General features: G+C 38.5%; 1 protein-coding gene across 1 annotated transcript in view; it reads right to left on the bottom strand.

Annotated features, from left to right (window-relative positions):
- The window catches only part of st6galnac5a (ST6 (alpha-N-acetyl-neuraminyl-2,3-beta-galactosyl-1,3)-N-acetylgalactosaminide alpha-2,6-sialyltransferase 5a), a gene marked incomplete at both ends in the record, with an annotated part of 91551 nt that overhangs the window by 15757 nt on the left and 54170 nt on the right, over positions 1-21624 (bottom strand). The window contains one exon of the mRNA XM_079243751.1: positions 4509-4921. Within this exon, the coding sequence (XP_079099877.1) occupies positions 4509-4921 (413 nt within the window). The remainder of the gene's footprint in view (positions 1-4508; positions 4922-21624) is intronic.

Raw genomic sequence — 21624 nt, 5'->3', positions numbered from 1 at the left:
AACTGGAATGTCCTGGTCAGTGAGCCTTAAAAAACAGTGAACCAGAGAATATGTAGCTTATATTGAAGAAAGAAGGCCTATTGAAAAAAAAAAAAGAAGAAAAAACTCTATATATAGATTTTAATGGACGTACCAAATACCAACCTACATAGTTGTAACTGTTTCAAGTACGTGGCCAAACTTACACAGTTAAATATAAATATTTGCATAGAATTGAAATTGAGCTAAAAAAAAAAAAAAAAGACAAAAAGAAAAAAGAAGGCAGGTCTTCATCCACCTGTATGTTTAAATCCAAATCCATTTTAGTGGCAGTGATTATTTAGGTGCCATAAAACTGAGTGGGTGAAGATGAAGACAATTTGGTAATTGAGCTGAAATTCATTCATTCATTCATTCATTCATTCATTCATTCATTATCTGAACCGCTTAGTCCGAAACTGGAGCCTATCCCTGCAGTCTTTGGGTGAAAGGCAGGGTACACCCTGGACAGCTCGCCAATCCATCGCAGATCCAAATCCAATTAATCCCAAGAAGAGGGGATTAAAAAAATGCCTGGAATGTTTGATTCATGTGGCAATCTGATCACATCATCACCACAGCCATCTGCTTCTGTTTTTTCCCTTTAGATTTTCAACATTTCATGATTTTGTCCCACATAGTGAGGAGTGGTTTTGCTTTCACTGCTCTGAGCCTCGCTCTCTTTTTACGGCACACCGAGGACGCGCCTGTAGAGCGAAACAGGATTTGTGTTTGTTACAAATTACACCTCTATCATTTTTATCATAGTTTAGGGAATGTGTTGACATTTCATGGTTCCCTGCATTGGTTTGCTCACCATCAACCTGAGCAGAAGCCTCATCAGACAAACTAAGTTTCAACATGTGGGCGTACGCGTGGCCTTTAAAGGTTACTCCTGATCTGCTGTAAGTAGGGGTGAGTTTCATAGAAAGTGTGTCCTATTATTCCTGTTTAGGATTTTTATATTTCCCGCTGAATCTTTCAGGTGCTTTTCCACTGCAATTTTACAAACCTGTTGTATTAGAAAGACGACGTCTGGTGTCATTTCAGCCTGAATTGATGCCCTTATTGAAAACTGATATAAATTTCACATATGACCTCATGTGAACTAGATGTGGTCATATGTAATTCACATGTTCATTACATGTGAACCAGATATTCTTTAAGTGTGTTACATATAACCTTTGTGGTCATATATAACACACATTTTCATATGTACATGTGGATCATATGAAAATGCTTCAAAAATTCATGCTTGGATGTTTTATCTACATTTAGATGACATTAAAATGCACCAAATCCACATGTTTGCACATGTCAATTAAGAATTTTCACATGTGGATCATATGAAAATGACCCAAAACCACGTTTTCTGATGTGAGCCAGATGTGGCTCACATGTTAGGTACATGTGTAAAACATGGTGTTCAGATGTGGATTACATGAAAATGTTAAAAAAAAAAAACCAAAACAACACACACATGTTTTTCACATAAAGGTCACAAGAAAGTGTATCAGAACTACGCGTTTGCACATGTGGTGTACATGTGCTACACATGTTTTTTCTGTGATGGGAGTTGTTCTCAGATATGTGCAAAAGTGCCTTGCTGTGTTCCTCCTCTCCTTTTTTGTGCCATTTAAAAAAAAAAAAAAAAAGTCACCAAAGCATCTCCTTTCAGTCCTTACTTGGGTTAGAATTTGCCCTTAAAGCCATCCACACTGCAGTCATTTTGGTCAGTAAATTATTAGCAGCACACGACACCGCAGCTCCCTGAATCAGTCCAGTAGAAACCCAAGTGGGTCTGTAAGTGATCACAATAAAGCATCATAGAAAAATTGGAAAATAAACGTATTTCAAAAGCTAATTTGCCTTTAATCAGCAGTTGAGGCTCAGTCTGGCTTGTCAGTTTAGCACAGAGGTGGCGGAAACACCTGTTTTCCAGCTCTGCTCACTCTGTGTTATTAAAATGGTGGGATGCAGCATCATCCCACACCATCCTAATTACCTTTACAGAAATGGGTTAACCCATAATTGTAATTACATGCTTGCAGGGTTGCCAGTTCAGCACATCTGATTATCCAGAAACTGTGGTGTCAGTGCTGCTTTCACAGAGAATTTAATCATTCCATAAATTAGTTTAAAGATGCTTCTTTTATAAAGGAACGTTGCATTCTGCATGCAAATTGGTTCCTTTAAACTTATCTCACACATTAAAAAGCTGAAACATCAATACTATAAGGCTTAATTCCTTTCCAGTTTAACAAATTACAGAGCCGAAGTGACCACAAATGAGCCTTGCAGATGTTGATGTCGAATGATACAAAGAATCAAAACAGAAGCTGTAAATATTTCCTGTAATTATAGCGACAGCATCTGAAGGATGTTTGTCTGAGCTTTACATCAAATCCTCTGCTTGGCATTGTCCATCTGACTCAAAGTGAAACTATATTCAGTCTTCGCTGACATCCCAGAACAAAGACTCATTCATCACAGCGGGCGTAAGGTTGGGCGCTCATTAAGCATTAATGGCGACTGGATTAGGAACTTAAATACTTTCTTTAACGCTTTTCAGCTTCAAATAAAGCGACTGAAACGAACTGAAATATGGATCAGAGTGTGGTGAGAGCCATCTGGTCATCACACACAGGGAAAGGACAGACGTTTTTTCTGGTTAACTTTAGTTTTACGTCACATTCTTCACACAAGCCAGAAACATCCAGGTTAATGTGTTGACATCTCATACGTTTCAACCTAAAGAGCAAAACCGAAACATCTATTTCTTCACATGGTTTCCTGCAAGCATGGGAAAAAAAAGCTATGTGTATGATCATTTATTTTATTGGTTTTTTTTCGTTTAACATTGGGATTGTTAATGTAATATTTATGGATATGAGTCTGTTTAATAAAACTTCATTCATTCATCATTACAATATAATATGTCTAGTTTTATGCAAAGTTATAATAAATGCATCACAGAAAAAAATCTATACACTGAAGTTGGAAATTACCTGATTTATTTTTAATAGAAAAAAAAATTACAACAAATATATGAATTACTCTTAACCCAGGAGCTTATAATTACTGCTGAAAATGTGTTTTCAGGCAGACTAAGGTCACATTGTGTGACTGTAACAGTTCCTCAGCGAGGCAGGTATGATGGCAGGAGAAGGGTTGGAATACAATAAAATATTTATTGATATATTTTAATTTCTGAAAGCAAAATGAGTAGTAAAACCAAATTCTGATTCTTTTAATTTGGTTGGAAACGTAGAGAAACTTTCTGTTGGTAAACAACATGAAAAGGCTGTGACGCTTTTACTTTGTTGTCTTGCTTTCTATATGCAACACTGCCTAAGTAAGACCAGACGTTTAGGTTAAAGCATGTTTTTCTCCTTATCAACAGAATATAATGATTTGTACAGCAAAAACTAAAACCAGGTTCATCCTAAGTAAACAACTGCTGATTAAAAAAACCAAACCAAACGTTGGTTCTTTGCTTTAACGTAGCTTTACATTTTACATTTAACAAACTTACTTTTAATAATTAGTTTACTATTTCTTAAAACTTTATTTTCTTTCTTTTTCTCTCATTTATACATGTCACCTATTTCCCCGTCTGTGCCGCTGCTTCATCTCCATCATCAAAAAATTCCCAGCCTTACAGAAAAGTCGGGCCTGATAGATATGAAATAATTTCCTCATCTGCGTTTCATGGATCAATCTGACGACTCATCAGAAAAATGTATACCTTGTGTTTCTTCCCTTAGAAGGAAAATATGTCAAGAGGTTGTGCTAAAAATTGTTTTTCACAAATTATATCAAAATTAAAATGATAAAAAAAAAAAAAAGGCAGATTTTGATAACAGTAATGATTTTGTCTGACTGGGGAAAAGAGTGAAAATATGAAGTGGTATAATGGAACAATGAGCTGCATCACGATGTCAATGTAAAAGTGGTCAAGAAGACGGTTTAAGAGTGGAAAATGGTTACAAGTCAGAGATGTCAGCGTCATGAGCTGAAGAGAAGTTCTCAGATTTAAACTTACCTAATTAAAAAGCAAAAAGACTCAATTTACATTGTTAAAAACCCAGAAAAGAAGCAAAATCCAACTCAAAATTTGTCATATTTATGGGTTTCAACCTAAGACTTTAACACTGAAACATCTTAGAAAAAACTAAATCCACTAGATAAAAACATGAAAAGTCTTGTTATATTGTAAACTCACCAACTTTGCCAACACACTGGTCAACTTTCTTAAAACAGTCATTTTTATAGTTAATAATAGTAAATTTTAATTTAATAGTAATTTTAAATAGTAAATATTTAAATCAAAATATTCTGTTCTATGATATAGTTAAATAAACTTAATGACTAATAAATTAATAAAGGAAATAGTTACTTTGATGAAAAAAAAAACTTCATAAATCTTCAATTGAGGGATTTTAAAAATGCTTTTTGAAAGTAATTTCTCTCTTTAGCACCAAGCTCACCTGTCCTTGCCGGTCTCCTTCTTGAAGAGTTCGTCAAACTGCAGCATCTTCTGCCAGGAGATGATGTAGACTCTGAGTTTAGGCAGCACCTGGTTCATCAGCCGCAGGTTGTTGTACACCAGCCCCTTCCCGTCGCGCCTCATGTAGTTGCTGGGGCCCCAGAAGATGAACACGGTGTCCTGGCTGGCGTTGAGCAGCTCGTGGCGACTGCGCAGGACCCGCTGCATGCTGGAGTGAGCTATGACCCGCAGGGAGGTGCGGCGGCCGACATCGTGGGCGTAACCCCTGGCAGTTGGAGCATCGTTCATGCGGATGACGCACTCAGCCTGGTCGATCTCTTTCCCCCGCCCCCCTCCGATGAGGTGACCTGAGCTGGTGACCAGGGCGCAGGTGTGGCAGTGCATCCGGAGAGGCTGCTTGGAGGAGACAGAAACAACAGCAGTGTGGTAAAACTGAGAAAAACAACTGTCATTCAAACCCTCTGAGCTTGTCATCGTCCTGTTTTTGCATCTGCATATGAGCAGAAGAGTTTCACTGTTGCTTTTGCACTACTTTTATTTAAAACTCTAAAAACCTTTTTTTTTTTTCCCAGGCCTTTAAAATGCTCTGAAGTTCTGTGTAGCCCAAGTTTAAACAGAAATATGCAAAGCAGACAGAAGCGCACACTTTGGGGAAGTTTGCCAAAAAGCTCTTCGGTGTGTTTGAGGCAGAAAATGTTTTGTTGACAAACAGGCAGCGACAGAGCCTCCAGGGTATATGTTACTTGTCATATTGCTTTGCGAGTGGTAGAAGCCCCAGGGTCTTACAAAGGATTCACCTTAAATCTTACTCCCACTCACACACAACAGAGAAATGTGTGTTTATGCCTCTTAAACCATTATTCTGTTGTATAAAACTCCCATCTAATGCTTATTTAAATATGAACCTGTGCAGAATTGAACACACAAAAAACATGACATTAACCGTATATATTAGTTATACTTATCAAACTATATACAAAAAGACAAAGCCAGACATGCTTTTGTAAAGTACACATTATTGCATATCAGTTTCTTGTGAAACAACATTTTAAAGCATGAAGAATATATTTCTGTAGCTCCACAAAGCTTTTTATAAACACATACAATTATGCATAAGGCTTAATAACAACATTCGGCATACAGTTGAAGCTGGATGAGAAACTAAATGCAGAGAACGGGAAGTAGAGACGCAAAGTATGCATACTGGATCCCACTGTGCAAAACACACACAGGCAGGAGTCCATTGACAAAACATAGACACAAAAGACATGAAAATGAAATGCAGGCGAAGATCTGGCAACAAAGAAAACATCCACGGGAACAGAGTGAATTATGGTGACAAGGATCTTGCAATGAGCAAACAAAACCAAAGGGAATGCACTGAGGGAAGGAATGACAAGTGATCAACAGGTGATAACAATCCACTAAGACAATATTTAGATGCAGCAGAGTAAAACCATTCAAATTTTGTCATGTAGTCTTTCATGTTCTACAAGCATTTTAGTATTTATTTAGGGTTTTACATTTATCCCATTTAAACTGATCTTTCCTGGAAGATTTGGGGTTCTCTCCACTTCTCTTCAACACACCCTGAAGGTGGATTAAAGGAAGACGACATAATTGGCCCGGTCACAGTTTTCGCTTTTGATCCTCTACTCTGCAACCTTAGTATCGCTCCACGCTCTTAGAGACAAGTATTTAACAAAAGATCATAAAATAAAAAAGTAAAATCAAATCAAATAAATTTTAATAAATTATAATATAATATAATAATGTCTTCTGTCCTCTGTTTTTGTTGCAGCACCATATCATCACACTCCCACCTCCATGTTTGACTGGTAACACTGTGCATCCACTGTGCTAGTCCTAGCCAGGTTTAAACATACCGAGTCTCATGTGAGCTGGAGAAATATATTTATATTTATGAGGTCTCATCTAACCAAAGATTCCATAAATGAAGATGATTAGGTGAGCTGCGTTCATGTCTTTACTGAGTTTCAGCTGCTGTGTTGTGTAGGGCGGGGGGCATTATGCAGTGTCCTTCACACTGTCTGAGGTGTCACACAAGTTTTTCTCCCAGTCTGTTTTTCTGAGACAGATTGTGTACAAGCTACACACTTTGTGTTGTTTCCACCACTCTGGCTCTGATTAGCGCTCATATGCTTCTATAGTAGCACTTGATTATTGCTGCAACTGTGTTGTGACTAATTTTTATAGTTGGTTTCTGAGTCTATATTCCATCATTAAAGGTAGAGTATGTAAGAATTTCAATATTTTCAAAATAAATTAACTAAAAAAATAACTACAATCATAATTAGATAGTTTTTTAAACATGTAGGTTCCAGTCTGTCCATATCTGATGCGTTATTAAATTACAAGTTTAATTAATGACAAAGACCCTTCTTGAATGTTTTCTGACCAGTAAAAAAAAAAAAGTACTTTTTTCCACCAGTAGGGGGAGTATAAGCCCATTTATTGCAGAGCGGCTCTGAGCTACAGCTCACAAGCGATTCCTGCCCTCATTGGAGCTGGCAAGGAGGAGGGGTGAGGAGTTTTGCTCATGACTGCCAACCTGTGGTCGTTTGTGGAGGTAGCAGTTTTGCTCACGACCTGATGTTTGCCACCTGGTGGTGGAAAGAATCGCCTTGAAATCTTACAAACTCTACCTTTAATGCTCATGCTCTGCTTGCATCAGTTCATACCGGGTGAGATCTGTTACTGGTTCTTACAGGTGTACACACCTTCATTCCAATGATTTTCAGATTCCTTGCATGTGTGGATCACAGATTCATTTCTGTAGGATTTGGTTTGTGTTTTCTATACAATCTTTAAATTGTTTAATGTTATTATTATAGGAATTACCCAGATCATTTTATATGAAATAATTCTGTTAATAAAACGTGATGCAGTTTTTTTTTCATATTTCAGCTTATGCTGCTGTTTTGTTTATTTATTCTATTCCAGACCACAGTGAAAGTCTGATGTTGTAAAGGCAAGTTTATTCAGTGTGTGGCCTCTTTTTCAGCACGCAGTGCACATAAATCATTATCATGGACCTATTTATGTTTAAAAAAAACTGTTCTACATTTAGTTGCTATGCGCGATGCTGCTGCACATGTGCATTGCATGTGTGCATATGTCTCAGATTTTCCCTGCTTGCACGCAGACCTCTGCACAGAAAATCAATGATATGTTAACCAGGCCTGCAGAGCCCCTTAATGTGCCCTGAAATATCACCCCAGCAGAAATGTGGCAGCTATTTACATCTTTATTGCCATAACAAATTTACATTTTCTTGGCATTAACAAAAATAAATGATTATAGCTACAGTAGATGTATGTGGAGGTGGTGGTGGCGGGGGAGATGTGTCATTATCATTATAATCTTCTGACTTTGACTTAGTGGCGGATTAGCAGCAGTGCACGCTCGTTTGGTTAATGAGACCTGAAGGTATTGAAGGAGAGGAAGTCGGAGAGGGGAGAGAGCTGGGAGAGAAAAGGACGCCGCAAAAGGAGCAAGAAAGTGATAAAAAACAATGAAATGGAAAGGAGGACAGAAGAGAAAGAGATGTATGGAGGCAGTGAGAGCTACCCTGGTGCTGTGGTGTTTGATGAAATGTTGAGCTAATGAGGTCCTGGTGGTCTACATCATCACTGGCAGCAGCAGTAGCAGCCATCTATTCCTCCCCCCTGCCCTTCCGTCTTCCACCTGCCAGTGTCTTGACAGTCAATCTGGGTGTACCGCTGTGACACCAGTAAAGCAGGTCAGAAATCCCATTTTTTTCCCCCCCAAGAGCTTTTAAGTGGCTCTGCAGACTCTATTCTCACTTCCTCTGTCTCTCAGAGAATTTAAGTGGGCCTTGCTGGCGAGGGTTAGCCTCCTCATGGAGCCTGGACAGGCTATTAGTAAGAAATAGGCTGGATGGTTGGGACGACGCTCTTCACTTCAGCTGGAATTACATGACCCCTCCAATGTGGTGGTGTGGGCCGAGAAGATGGAGCTAAAGGTAAATTGTGGTTTACCTCTGAGTTGGAGGCAAACGCCTGCTTCTAGATTTCAATTTATCTTCAAAAACCCCATGAAAATTGGTCACTGTTAAATGATTCATGGAATAAATTGTTTACAATTCAAGACCCATCTATCATTTATGTATTCAATATTGCTGGCTTTGTTCCTCCTTACTGAACAAAATAGCTGTGATCATCATTAAAAGATTTTTGGTATTTAAACTCCATTTTTTTTCCCTTTCCCCCCTATCAGTGCCTGGTTAAACCTGATCAAAGCTGCGATCAATAATGCAGACCTAAGCCTGAATAATAGATTCTTATTACTGTTGGGCTCTTTTGTCTTTCTGGAGGTGAAAACAGATATGGGAGGAAAGAAATCCAGGAAATCCTTCCTCTTTTTAAATCATTTTCTATATGTATATATATATACATACATATATATATATATATATATATATATATATATATATATATATATATATATATATATATATATATATATATATATATACATACATATATATATATATATATATATATATATATATACATACATATATATATGTATATATATATATATATATATATATATATATATATATATATATATATATATATATATATATATATATATATATATATATATATATATATATATATTCCAGTTGTTTTTGCTTTTCCTTCTAATAATAATTGTGGGGAAACGTATTTTCCTCACAAAAATATGTTTATATAATCACCATTTTTATCATACAAGGATGAAATGTTAACATTTTAGTGAGTAAACCAGTATCTCCCAGCTTGTGGAGTTGGGGCTCTTTTTGTAAGACATTTATTAGCGAGTAAAAAGTTTCTTCTAGCAACAAGCTTCTCGGTTCAAGCCTGAGTTGAAGCTTTCTTTTGGGAGTTTGCATGTTCTATCCGCGCATTGGCGGGTGTTTCTAAATTCTCCCCAAGAGTGAGTGTGGGCGAGAGTGATTGCTTGTCTTCTTGTGGGGGCTCTGTGAAGGACTGTCGACCTCTTCCAGGGTGCTCTTGCCTCTTGTCTGATAGCAACTGGGATAGACTCAATATAAAATGTGTTCTAAAATGGTTTTCTATATCAGTCCTTCAGTCTTTTAGGTGAAGACAACAGATGAATGATGAGTCATCATTCGTTTCAAATCGAATTGCTCTGAATGACCATTACTAACGTCTTATGTATGTATATATATATATATATATATATATATATATATATATATATATATATATATATATATATAGATAGATAGATAGATAGATAGATAGATGATCTTATTAGCCATATAATTTTATTTGTATTATGATTTTAGGCTCATCAGAAATAGTAAAACAATAACAAGACTTTGTATTGATGCAGTACTTTATAAACACTGTATATGACATTATGTGTTTAAGATATGAAACATGTATTTGTGCATCTTATGAGTCATGAACATGTGCAGGCATTGGAAAGAAATTTCCCTCCAAGGGATAATAATGACTATTTTTCTATTTATTTTACTGACAGAAGAGGAGCAGAGGAAACCCGCATACACAGTAAGGTTTGAAATAAATTAAGTCACTGACATCATTTTTGACGTATTTCTATCTGCTAGATTGCATTTAAATCATGAATAAAGGGTTAAAGTAAAGTCCCGGCTTTAATTCAAGGGGATTTACATTTAAATCTGAGGGATGGAAGAAGTTGCAGCACTTTCTTTTCCTAAAACGTATCTGGACAAATTAGCATAAGCATTTTTATTGGCTTGGTTGGCTGCCCTTTGTCTGGAACCTGTTGATTTCACCAAAAATGTACCTTTTTATTGCTTTTTTAAATACTTCCCCAGGTCCTTACAGCAGCTGTCCGCAAATGTTGGTGGCAATTTCAGCACATTTAATTTTTATACACATGTGCTGCTTTTGCAATGTTTCTCTGGTCTGCATCCATCTATACATAGAAATGTTGTCTAATCCTGATTTCTGCATTTGGCTATAAAGAGGAGACAGTATGTTTACCTGCAAATCAAAACTTGGCCAAATTCTTAAGTCTTCAGTAAACATACATAGCCCAGTGTTGCTGGAAGCCGTGTGCACTCACAGTGCAGACTGGTTGCATTTTTAGCTACACGAGAATGCTTTATAAGTTGCTTATGCAAAAATAAAAATTTGCTGTTGTTTTTGTTCTTGGGGCTACTAAGTAGTTTGTGTCTCATGGTGAACCCTCTGTATCTGCTCTAGTGGAGTTGTCTTTCTATGATAGAGTCAGAAAATGACATATCTCTTCCTGGAGAGCGCTCTTCACTTGGCCGAGTGTCATGAAGGAGTTTTCTTTAACATGGAAAGAATCACATGAGCATTTATTGTCTTCCAGGTTTTCATGTTGCTAAGTTTGCTCTTTGTAACTGCAGGCTACTGCTTTTGTTTTGCTACTCTGTTTCTGACAGATTTGCTTTGTTTTTACATTCTAGTAGTGACCTCTTTCACTTGATTAAGAGCAAAAGCTTTGAAACAGTTTGCAAACCCAGCCACTGAATTAGCTTCAGGCATTTTGCCTCTATAACTGCTTATGAAATAACGAGTAACCCAAATACAAAACAGCTCCTGAATTAAATGTCATTAATGTTTCAGCAACTGAAAAGGAAAATTCAGCATATTAAAGGGAGAAACCAGATAATTCATTCCAGTATGAACTTTTCATTTAACTGTAAAGTTTTCAGCCTATAGGGATGAGTAGAAACCTTGTCGCTGTTGTGGCACTCACCACATGCCTGCCCTGGTTTCATTAGGCCCTATCCATCCATCAGCAGCAGCCAGCCTTAAAAAAATAAAAAAAAAACACAACAAAATGCAGACCCACGATAGTCACATCTCTCGTCTGCTTGCTGGAGTGACAGTCCAGACAGCCAAGGCTGTCCTCCTCTGTTTCCTCAATCTGTCGGCATCTGAGCCCTCATCTGCTTCCACTGGGCTCGTCCTTCATGGCGCTGCAGGAGCCGTCATTGCCTGACTTCCTGCCTGATTTTCTGACCCGAGGAAAACATGGCTCTTAAAGCTGGGTGGATTAACCTTGAGAGACAGTGGAGGGGGGGGATGAAAAACAGGTGAAACTCAGTCCCAGACCACCTGGGGAAGTGGTATCCTTGAGAGCAAAGGGACACAACCTGGTGGGGGTTTCAACACCAAACAGAGGCAGTGGCTGATGAGACAGGATTCGTCTATTGATTAAAGAATAGAATAAACATGGAGCCAACCACTCAACATGTGTGTTTTCAATCTTTAACCCTTCAAGCTCCAAGCTATTTTTCGTCCACCTGACCTCTCTGTATATTAATGCATGTATAATCTCAACCCTTTCACACACAGTCTAGTAATGAACATCTTCTTTTTTTCAGGACAACCTGGGCAATCATGATATGTATTCTAAAAAGATTCCACATGGACGGATCAAACGTTATATGAATATAAAAACAAAAGAAAAAACAAAACAGATATTAAATGTCATAGAATTCAATTAAAAAAGACACAGATCAACAACGTGGAAGCTTTTTCATTTTTAAATAAGTTTCTCTCAGGCCATGGCTATCAGGAAAAAAAGATCGCAACATTCTAAAATAAACACAACCAAAACTATTTACTTTTTTTTTGCAGAATTTGCATGCAAAGTTAACGCCGGAAATAACGCCGCACCTAACGGCGGGATTGAAAACCTTCTCGAAAGGCTAAAATTTTCCCTAGCTCACAATACATCAACCAAAGAGTGTGCTTGTGAAAGCAATTTCCCCAATTAAGTTTTTTTTATGTGGTTCCTGAGATATTTCGCGAAGTGTTGATGCTGTCGCTTTAGATCGGCGGCGTACCAAATGAGTACTAAGAGTTAAGACATATCAGGGCTGATTGTGAGTCAGATGTCTGCTCGTATTGAGTGACATTTAGAGCCTGTGTACAAGAGTGTGTAATTAAACAACAGGGAGGCGTAAAATCCATAGAGGATTTGTATAATCACATATTATTACTTTGTGATTGTGGATAAAAAAAAAAAGAAAGAGTGTGCAGCAAAGCTGCTCCGATTGGTTTAGTGGTCAGGGCTCACAGAATTTACTGTCCATGGGTAACACAGGAAATAATTGGTGGTTAAAACTCACACGAGTCTTTAGAGAGAGCGAATCAACCCTAATTCCTCACACGAGTCCCCTTTCCTTCCTTTCCCATCTCAGCTGTGTCCCCCGAGGACAAATACATAGTTAGACTGGAACAAAACATTATGGTAGACATATGCCATACTCCCTCAGAGCAGAGAAATAGCATTGCAGTCTTGTTATTGATTTTATGTGTGTGAATGCTGCAGGAAGGGGGCTCGAGCAGGGGCTTAGAGAAGGTGCTGGGTCTTCTAGGATGCGAGATAGAGGATACGGCCTGTAAATGTAGGCATTTAGAAGCAGGAATCATCCAGCCCAGCATGATGCTGTCTAGCTGTCTGGTATCACCCAAAGATGCAAGAACAGAGAGGAGTATTTTCAGCCTCCTCAGGGATGACCTTTTGGCTCATCAATGATGCCTTTGTTTAGTCTCCTCAGGCGGAAAGCTTTTGCTATACTCAGACAATAATGGCACCTTGAGGCAAAAGTCTTGATGAAAATCTCAAAAAAGAATAAAATAGGAGGAAATTCTCACCTTGATATACATGCAGCTTTATTTCATTCAATGTCACTTGGTGAATATAGGTTATGCATGCAGTTTGTGTCCTCCATGGCTCATTAAGGACTGATGGCTCATATTTTACAGCATTACATGGGAGAGAACAAAACTGCCTGTCATAGTTACAAAGTCTTAAGACACTCAGGTGTAAATGAAAGTAAAACAAAGTCAGGAAATGCAAAACCAGCTGTCTCAGGCCATCCTTGTTCTTTGCTTTCATTAGCTTTTCATACAGCTGATTATTTTATCAAGAAGTGTTTTACTGCTGGCAGAAAGCAAAGTATTTCTTTTATTTCAGTTCTCTAAAGTAAACAATACATCCTTTCTGTATATTAACTTAGCTTACTGCATAATGTGTAACATGGATTTGTTAGGGGTTTGGTAATAAAAAAGAAAATGACTGAGTTGATGTTTTTTGCAGCAATAATTTCCTCAAGATCCTCAAGTTCATAATCTTCCCTCTGAACACAGTTTCTTGTCTTGAGCATCAAAAACTCAGATCCCTCAATCCTTTATCAATCATAACTAATAGCAAACTCCTATTCGTTACAGTCGCTCCGCCAAGCATGACCATAGTAAAGGCAATTATGTGTTCAATGTGTTGCAGGGACACTAGCAGGGGAACAAATCACTGATCCTCTAATTAGAAGACCACCACTTAAACAAACAAACAAACAAAAAAAACACCCATCTCATCTGTAAAATCTAACAATGTATCAGTAAGCAACAAAGACAGCTGCCTGTGGGCTGCCTTTCTGCCTTCCAACCATCAATTATTGGTCCTGTTTTAGTCACCAAAATAAAAATAAAAGGAAAAAGCTGTCAAAATTAGCATCATGTGGCTGCTATGTAAGAAAAAAAAATAACAATCACAGTGTTGCTTCCTATTGTCCCTTATATGAAACAACAGGAGCCAGTGTATATCACAAACACATATGTGTACAAAAAACCAAAACCCAAAAGACTGCAACACTTAAATACAGTGAGATTTATGCTAGCTAGCTCCACCGAACGCTCATCCTGACTAAGCTAGCAAGCTAGTGGCCACAAACAGAAAGCTTAATTCAGTTAATTATCATTACTAATCAGCAGCTACCAACTGAAAAGAGCTGAAACTGATGAAAGATGTTTGCTTATGAAAAAAAAAATGAAAAAAGTGACCAATAAGGCAATCCCTCAAAAATACATTAGCTGCTGAAATAATACACAGTATAAGAAGTTAGCTTTACTATTTATGTGACTGAAAAAGTCATCGCCATTTCCAGAGGCTTGGCGCCAGCATAACTACCAACGCTAAACGCAGCAAATGAAGAATAGAAAGGTCCATTTGAAGCATGTTACTTCATTATAAAGTAACAAAAAATATTCTCAGTGAAATTCATTTGGAATTCCAGTGTATTATTTCATCATTCAGTAACATAGCTTCAGTGTTATGGGTTATGAATATGCCTTCTAAACAAATAACCAGGAGGAGACCAGGAGGGTGCAATTTATGATATGGGACAAATTATTAGGGGGGCAGATCCAGTATGAGAGGATAAATGCAAGGCTAATGGGCTGAATTTTATAGGAATAGCGAGAGCGAATACATCGAGTGTAACAATCAGGGAATCAAAACGCAAATTAGCAGCAGAAGACGAGTGGACATGAGGATGGTTCAGCCGCAGTCACCAATTAAGAGTGAGCCTCAACGTCTGCAGGCAAAAGCAGAGAAGCCAATGGAAAAAAAAAATCCCCTTCTGAAGGAAAGCGGTGCTGCGTTGAGAGGAGAATCAAACCTGTTTCTATGCAGAGGCAAGCATGCACACACACTGACAGACTCCAGCAGGTTGAACGCTGCGGGGCAGAGTCGATGGAGCAGGGCTTGTTTGGAGCTGTTTGTCTGGCATATACGTTTGACCAGTCATTAGGGAGAACCGGGGTGGGAAGTAAGCTGAGAACTAATGAAGACGAAGAGAGGAGGAGAAAGAGGAGGTGGGTGTGAATATCGAAACAGAGGCAATTAGGGAATCCAGTGGTCAGCAGTCATACTCCAGGTTGACAGCTCCTGCTGCTCTGGTCTTAATTAGGATGGAGTTTTCTGTGAGGATCCTGGAGGCAGACGTCTTTGATGAAAGGCAATTATCTACTTCAGAAAAAAGGAAAGAAAAAACACTACATCTGACTCAAAAGGAGTCTAATGAAAACTCACTGATGAAAGCTGAGAGTGTTTTTGTATAAGTGATTTGGCGGGTGATCTTGTTAGAGGCACTGGTTAATATAAAAGCTCATCCCGAGTGTTTATAGAAGCGGAGACACTGGCGGCAGAGCTCTGATCTTCAAAGCTTGCACTAGTGTAAAGGGAGTGCTTTAGTGCAAGTGTGTGTCTCTAAGGAAAGTGAGAAAAAAAAAAAACCTGTGCAACGGAACAGACGTTTTAATGTGCACCTGTGTGCACGATTAAAGCAAACAATGGAAAGGAAAGCAACAGCTTAGAGAACCCCGAACCGAGTCCCACGTAAACAGCTGTAACACACATCTGCAACAACTGAGCTCTACCATCACATTAACGTGGAAATGCACGCAGTACTTCAGTAGTCCAACATGTAGAAACCAGCAGCTCACGCTGCTTTAATTAGTAAAAAGACAGATAACAAAGCAGTGTTGTAGGATGAATGAGAGAGAAAAAAAACACTGATTTGAATGAAGCTTGAACACGATGAGATGCAGTTTTCAGCAACAGCTCCTATAAACACAATGGGCAAATTGAAGGTTACCTGATTTGGCCAAATGAACAGGAAACAAGCCGAAGCTGTTTTGTTGGGAGTTGTTTTGTGAGCAGCGTGGTGCAGCAGCAGCAGCAGTGTGTAGAATTCATCATAAAGAAAACAGATATATAACTGTGTTTCACATCAAGTTTACTAAGTGAACTTGAACGATTTGGAGGAGTCACGCCGTGATTTATTCTCAATTTGTTGTACAGCATGAGCTCACAAACGCACCGTCAAGTCAAGGGCAACAGCTGTTTGTCTACAAATGTGATTATTTCTTGACACTATCGTGTGTTTATTGTTTTAAGTGTGCTCCTATAAGCACACTTAAAGCAATCTGATTAATTTCTCCTGGTAAGTCTAAACATTTTTTGCCTTTTTTTAAAAATTTTTTTTATATTTGTCAGATAAATGTTGATGTTTCTGATTTCCCACTTCATTGTGAAAGGTGGTCAGATCTGCACAACGCATCTGCAGGTATGAACTGCCGGCCATCCAGGACGTCTACAGGCAACACGCTAGAAGGAAGGCCCCAGTGGACCCTCTCTGCTCCCAGCCATCCCATTTTCACACTCCTCAGCCTCCTGCCATCAGGCAGGCAGTAGAGGAACATTAAAACTCACACAGGCAGATTCAGGGACAGCTTTTACCTGCAAGCCATGCTGGTCAGTTTGCTCTGGACATTTTCCATCCAGAAGTCTAAACCACAACTTTCTGTGTTTTCATATTCTATTGTCTTTTATGTCTGTTCTGTTGTCTTCATCACAGTTTTACTCTATTATATATATGTTCTATACTGAGAGGGCTCCTGGTCAAAGAATTTAATAACTGGAAATGATGTTTCATTGTTACCTGCATCTGATGATAAAACCTGAAACATGCGAAGCATCACGCCCTGCAGACAGCTTTCCTACTGAAATCACCACTGAGGATGTGTAATGAAATACAACTCGAGCAGAAATATAGAACCATTAGTTTGAAGGATTATCAGATTTCACAGCACTGCAAAGATCTTTTTTTTTTTTAGTGCCGTGAAGCTTGTTTTTCCTCCAACACGATGCTCACAGACAAAAGCTCAAAGTGGAAACTAACTGGTCCTTTCTTCAGAGTGAAACAATTGTATGTTTGCTGCCAGGCTGAGGGTTTTATTTGTTTTTTGAGTCACCCTGTATTTTAACACGGTGTTTTGCCACAGTCATTGAGAGCTGAATGATGGGAGGTTTTGCTCTTTTTTTTTTTTCATTCATGCTCTGCTTACTTTGGTTGGGTGATGTCTTATGAAGGAGAACACCGCACAACACCGGGGACTCGCCTGTTTTCACCCGACACATATCAGCCTCTTTAAACCAAAATGTGCTGAAAGGACACCAGATGCAGCTTCTTAGTAATATAACTCTGTTTAGCTGCAGAGAGTGGAGTGCCGATTGTTGGTTTGAGAGCATTAATCAAACCACAGACCTCGAATTGTTTGAACAGCAAAATGCTCACTTTTAATTCTAATTTTGTAGACGGGAGACAAAGAAACTAAAACCTGGTTGTAAACTCTGTAATGAGTGTTGCAGCAGATGAACTGATTTTTTTAAAATCATTATTATTTTGTCCACCCACTCAATTCCCTTTCCCCACTTAGAAAAGTCTTTTGCTCTTGAAACGCTTCTCCAGCTCACGTGAGGCCAGACTGCCCTGAAGGCAGGACTGTGTGCCATTAAGCCTAACTCCTCACCACCTGGCAAAAGGGTGAAAAGAACAAGGCTACACCTTGTTTCTGTCTCCATTTTTTGGTCCTTTTAGACAAAAGATGACCCCACCCCCCTCTTCCTCACCCCATCAGATACAGGTGACCCTGAAAGACAACAAATGCATCCTCCTGCCGTGGGTTTAGATTACTGTGAACTGCTGGAAAGAAAGAACCAAGGTAACCAGCTGGAGTGTGGAGGGTTGCACATTGCTGCAAAACACACACACACACACACACACACACACACACACACGCACTGCCCTGCCTTAATTGACTCCATATCACAGCCAGCTAGCCGCTGGTGAAGACTGTACAGTGATGCAGCCACAGATTGTCCCTGTACCCTCCACTCAGATAGAAGAGGAGAGAGTTGCTGCTGTGAGGATCACACAGACACACCCCTGAAGGAATGATTACCTTGGCATGAATACAAAAGATGAGGGACAATTTACCAGGTCAGAGTCTCTTCCTTTCTCCCTTTTTTCCTCTAAAATTGCAGCAGTGGGTGACAAGCAGAGGCGATAGAGGGAAAAAAAAAAACCCATGACACCCAGACAGAGGGACATTAGGACGAGAAAGAGGTGAAAAGACAGAAGAAAGCAAAAAGAGACAGAAAGAGGGAGCGCTCACAGATGGAGGCGGGATGAGGAGGGGGAGAGAATGAAAGGCAATCTGATAGATGAAAAAGACTAGCATGAAAAAGGAGTGGCTGTCAGAGACAGAAGCACTTTGGAGACTGAGAAATGTAGGGCAACAGGATTTCAGGGGCATTCTTTGATGAGGAAAAAGTTAGAAATGCATACTTACTGACTTTGCAGTGCCTTGAAATGATAATATCTGATGAGGTCATTATGCGAGCGCAAAGCATCAGACTGAAAAAAAACCATGGAAACATCTGGAGGACTTCCCTTCCTGAGTGCATCCACGTACCTGATGTTAATTCTGCATTTGGGGAGATTTCACATTTGCAAAAAGAGTTCCAGCTGCACCATAAAACACAACCATTTTATTCATGCTGTGGGCTGATTTTGTTCCTGTAATCCTCTCAGATCATTTGTTAGGGAGGGATGGGCATGGTTATTGCCCCGCGCCGCGTGATAAACAAAGAGCTGAATCAATAACAAGATGATGATCTTGTTAAGAGAAGTCTGCTGAGAACGAATCGGAGACGTCTGCGCCGAAGGTGTGTACCACTGCTCCATTTTCACATCACGTCCACCCCTCCGCTGCAAAAGACACAGCGAGTTGAAAATGAAACTGAAAGATAAAAGGTGCACAATCTTTACTGTAGAGCGGAATTTATGCATGAGCGGGGACGATGGGAGGCACTCAAGCAAACTGTTAACCAGGAAACTTGAGATGACAAGTTTGTTGGGCAAACTGGCAATTTTCACGCCATTTCCAAACAGCTTCTCCCAGTCTGGAGACTAGCTGTTAAATCTTGAACTGTGAAAAAAAAATGAAAAAAGAAGAAATCGCTCAATCCCAGCGGAGCAATTAGTATACTTGCAATATAACAACAAGCTCAAGGAAAACAAAAAGAAGATATCAATAATACATCGGCTATACTAAAGTCGCTGTGTGGGGAGAAGATCTGCTTCCCTCTGAAAGCATTTTCACTGCTAAATGTTGTCTTAGGAGTGTGTCCATTATGCGCTAGAAGAGAAAATAATGAAAGATGGAAACTAAGAGAGTGTCTGTGAGTGTTTGTGTGTGCATTTTAAACAGCAGCTGCTTGTCAAGACAAAACATGTCCTGAGTGGCGACAAATTTCAGACTGGCAGAAAGAACCTGAGAATGTATCTGCAGTATATCTGTCTATATCTGCAATATGAAGGTACTTCTGTGGTATTCATGGATACACTTTCAGTGCTGCATTACATTATAGGACTGTGTCTAACAGCTGCCCTGTCTACTTTTGCACATACCGAACAAAAGATCAGACACATTTTCCCATTGAATATAGTAGAGAAGTGTGTCCAAATATCTGGCTGGTATTGCAAGTGTCTAATGCTTTCACTAACCTACAGCTGCTCACTTAGTACGGCAGTACTACTTTAATACTTTATTATGAGATGCTGCTACATTTCATGAATGCAGGATACATTGCAATTTGATTTTAAAAAATTTCAAGAGAAATATTATGTTACAACACACCCAAGCTCATATCATGACAGAAAATTAGTCATTAGCACTTTTGGAGTGTTTTTATGTTCTATCTGACTGAGAGAACATCTGTAAAACCAACTGGATAGTAATCTGCTCCTCTGTCATGTGGGATACCTCAGGGCTCAATTTTGGGGCGATTAATTTTTCTCTCTATTTTCTTTCTATAGGATTAGTTCTTATAATACATGCTATCTCTTTCTGTTGTTATGGAAACGACAGCCACATTTACACACCATAAAGACAAAGAGATGTCTGCTTAAATAATCATCTTATCTTATCTTATCTTATCTTATCTTATCTTATCTTATCTTATCATTTAGGAAAACTGGGAAAGGATTACCTTTTCTTTCTAAGCAGCATTTGAATGCAGTAATTCGTGCCTTTCATAACATTATGACAGAATTAGTGTAATTTCTTCTATTATGGAGTAAGTTAGTCCTTACTCCCACATTTGCTTCTAGTTTAGAGCGCTGCTGCGTGACTTTAAACACTAACCTGTAAAAGAGTATGTCCAATTAACACATTAGTATGTCCAATTAGTATGTCCAATTAACACATTAGCTAAATCAAAAAAGATTTTTTTAAATCCCTTAAAATAAGTATAGAAAAAAAAGGATATTATTGGACTGATATCCACCATCTTTGTTACAAGATCTGAATAAAACAATCATTGTCCTGAGATCAAAGACACAGTTATATCCAGATCTCAGGCTGTTCTATACCATTTTAATGCTCAAGACAACTAGAATGCTCAGAAAATCAAGTTTACTCTTGATAAATCTAAAAAATATGGAGAGACATCTGATATAATTTCACAGTGTTCCTATTTATGAGAATTTTTATTTAATTTTTATTTTTTAATATTTATTTAAATCATAATTACTGATAAAACTAGAAAAGCACTCGGAGAGCGTAAACCTCCGCCAAGGCCTATAAAAAGTTTCTGGATCCAAACAATGATCCGAATCACCACCAAAATTAAATCAGTTCTTCTTTTTCATATTTCCAACAGCTCCTGAAAATGTAATGAAAATCCGTTCATAACGTTTTGAGTTATCTTGAACACAAACAAACAGATAAATGCTGGCTAAAACATAACCTCCTTGGCCGAAATAATAACTTTGCTACACTTGTAAAGCTTCATATATATTTCCTTATAACATAGCCTACCCGTAGGCTCTACTGAAAACATGTTATTTTATTGTTAACATCATGTTTCTACTACGACTTCCATACATCAAGATTTTACTTTATTACACGTAACCATAACAAAACATATAAAATTCCCCATGGAAAGTTACTTCGCCTGGAGAAAGTTGGGCAGTTCAGTCTGTCCACTCTACCAGACTGCAGGCAGATTATCTCCCACATGTCTGTAACATCCCCACTACATGCAGCTCCAGAGCAGAAGGCACATGTCTGTTTGATGTGTAAGTTTTTAGGGTCCAGAGACTATTTTATTTTTTTTTTTTGTTAATCCATCTTTTATTTTAATGCTACCAGGGGCTTTTGTACAGAAAAGTGACTTGCTCACACAAGTGTGATTTAAGGACATAAAAGTTGAAGTGTCAACTGGGGCAGTTGCTCCCCCCTTGCCCCCTGTAGATCCACCCCTGTTGTATGGAACAGTCACTACAGAAGAGCTGTGGAAACAAACCTATAAATGATTAATAATATAATCATCTGATTTTTGTGAATTGATTAGAAAACATTCCTAAAACGTATTGACACATA

Source organism: Telmatherina bonti (genome assembly GCF_933228915.1).
Source record: "Telmatherina bonti genome assembly, chromosome: 7".
NCBI lineage: Eukaryota > Metazoa > Chordata > Actinopteri > Atheriniformes > Telmatherinidae > Telmatherina > Telmatherina bonti.
This window is presented reverse-complemented; position numbering and strand designations above follow the sequence as displayed.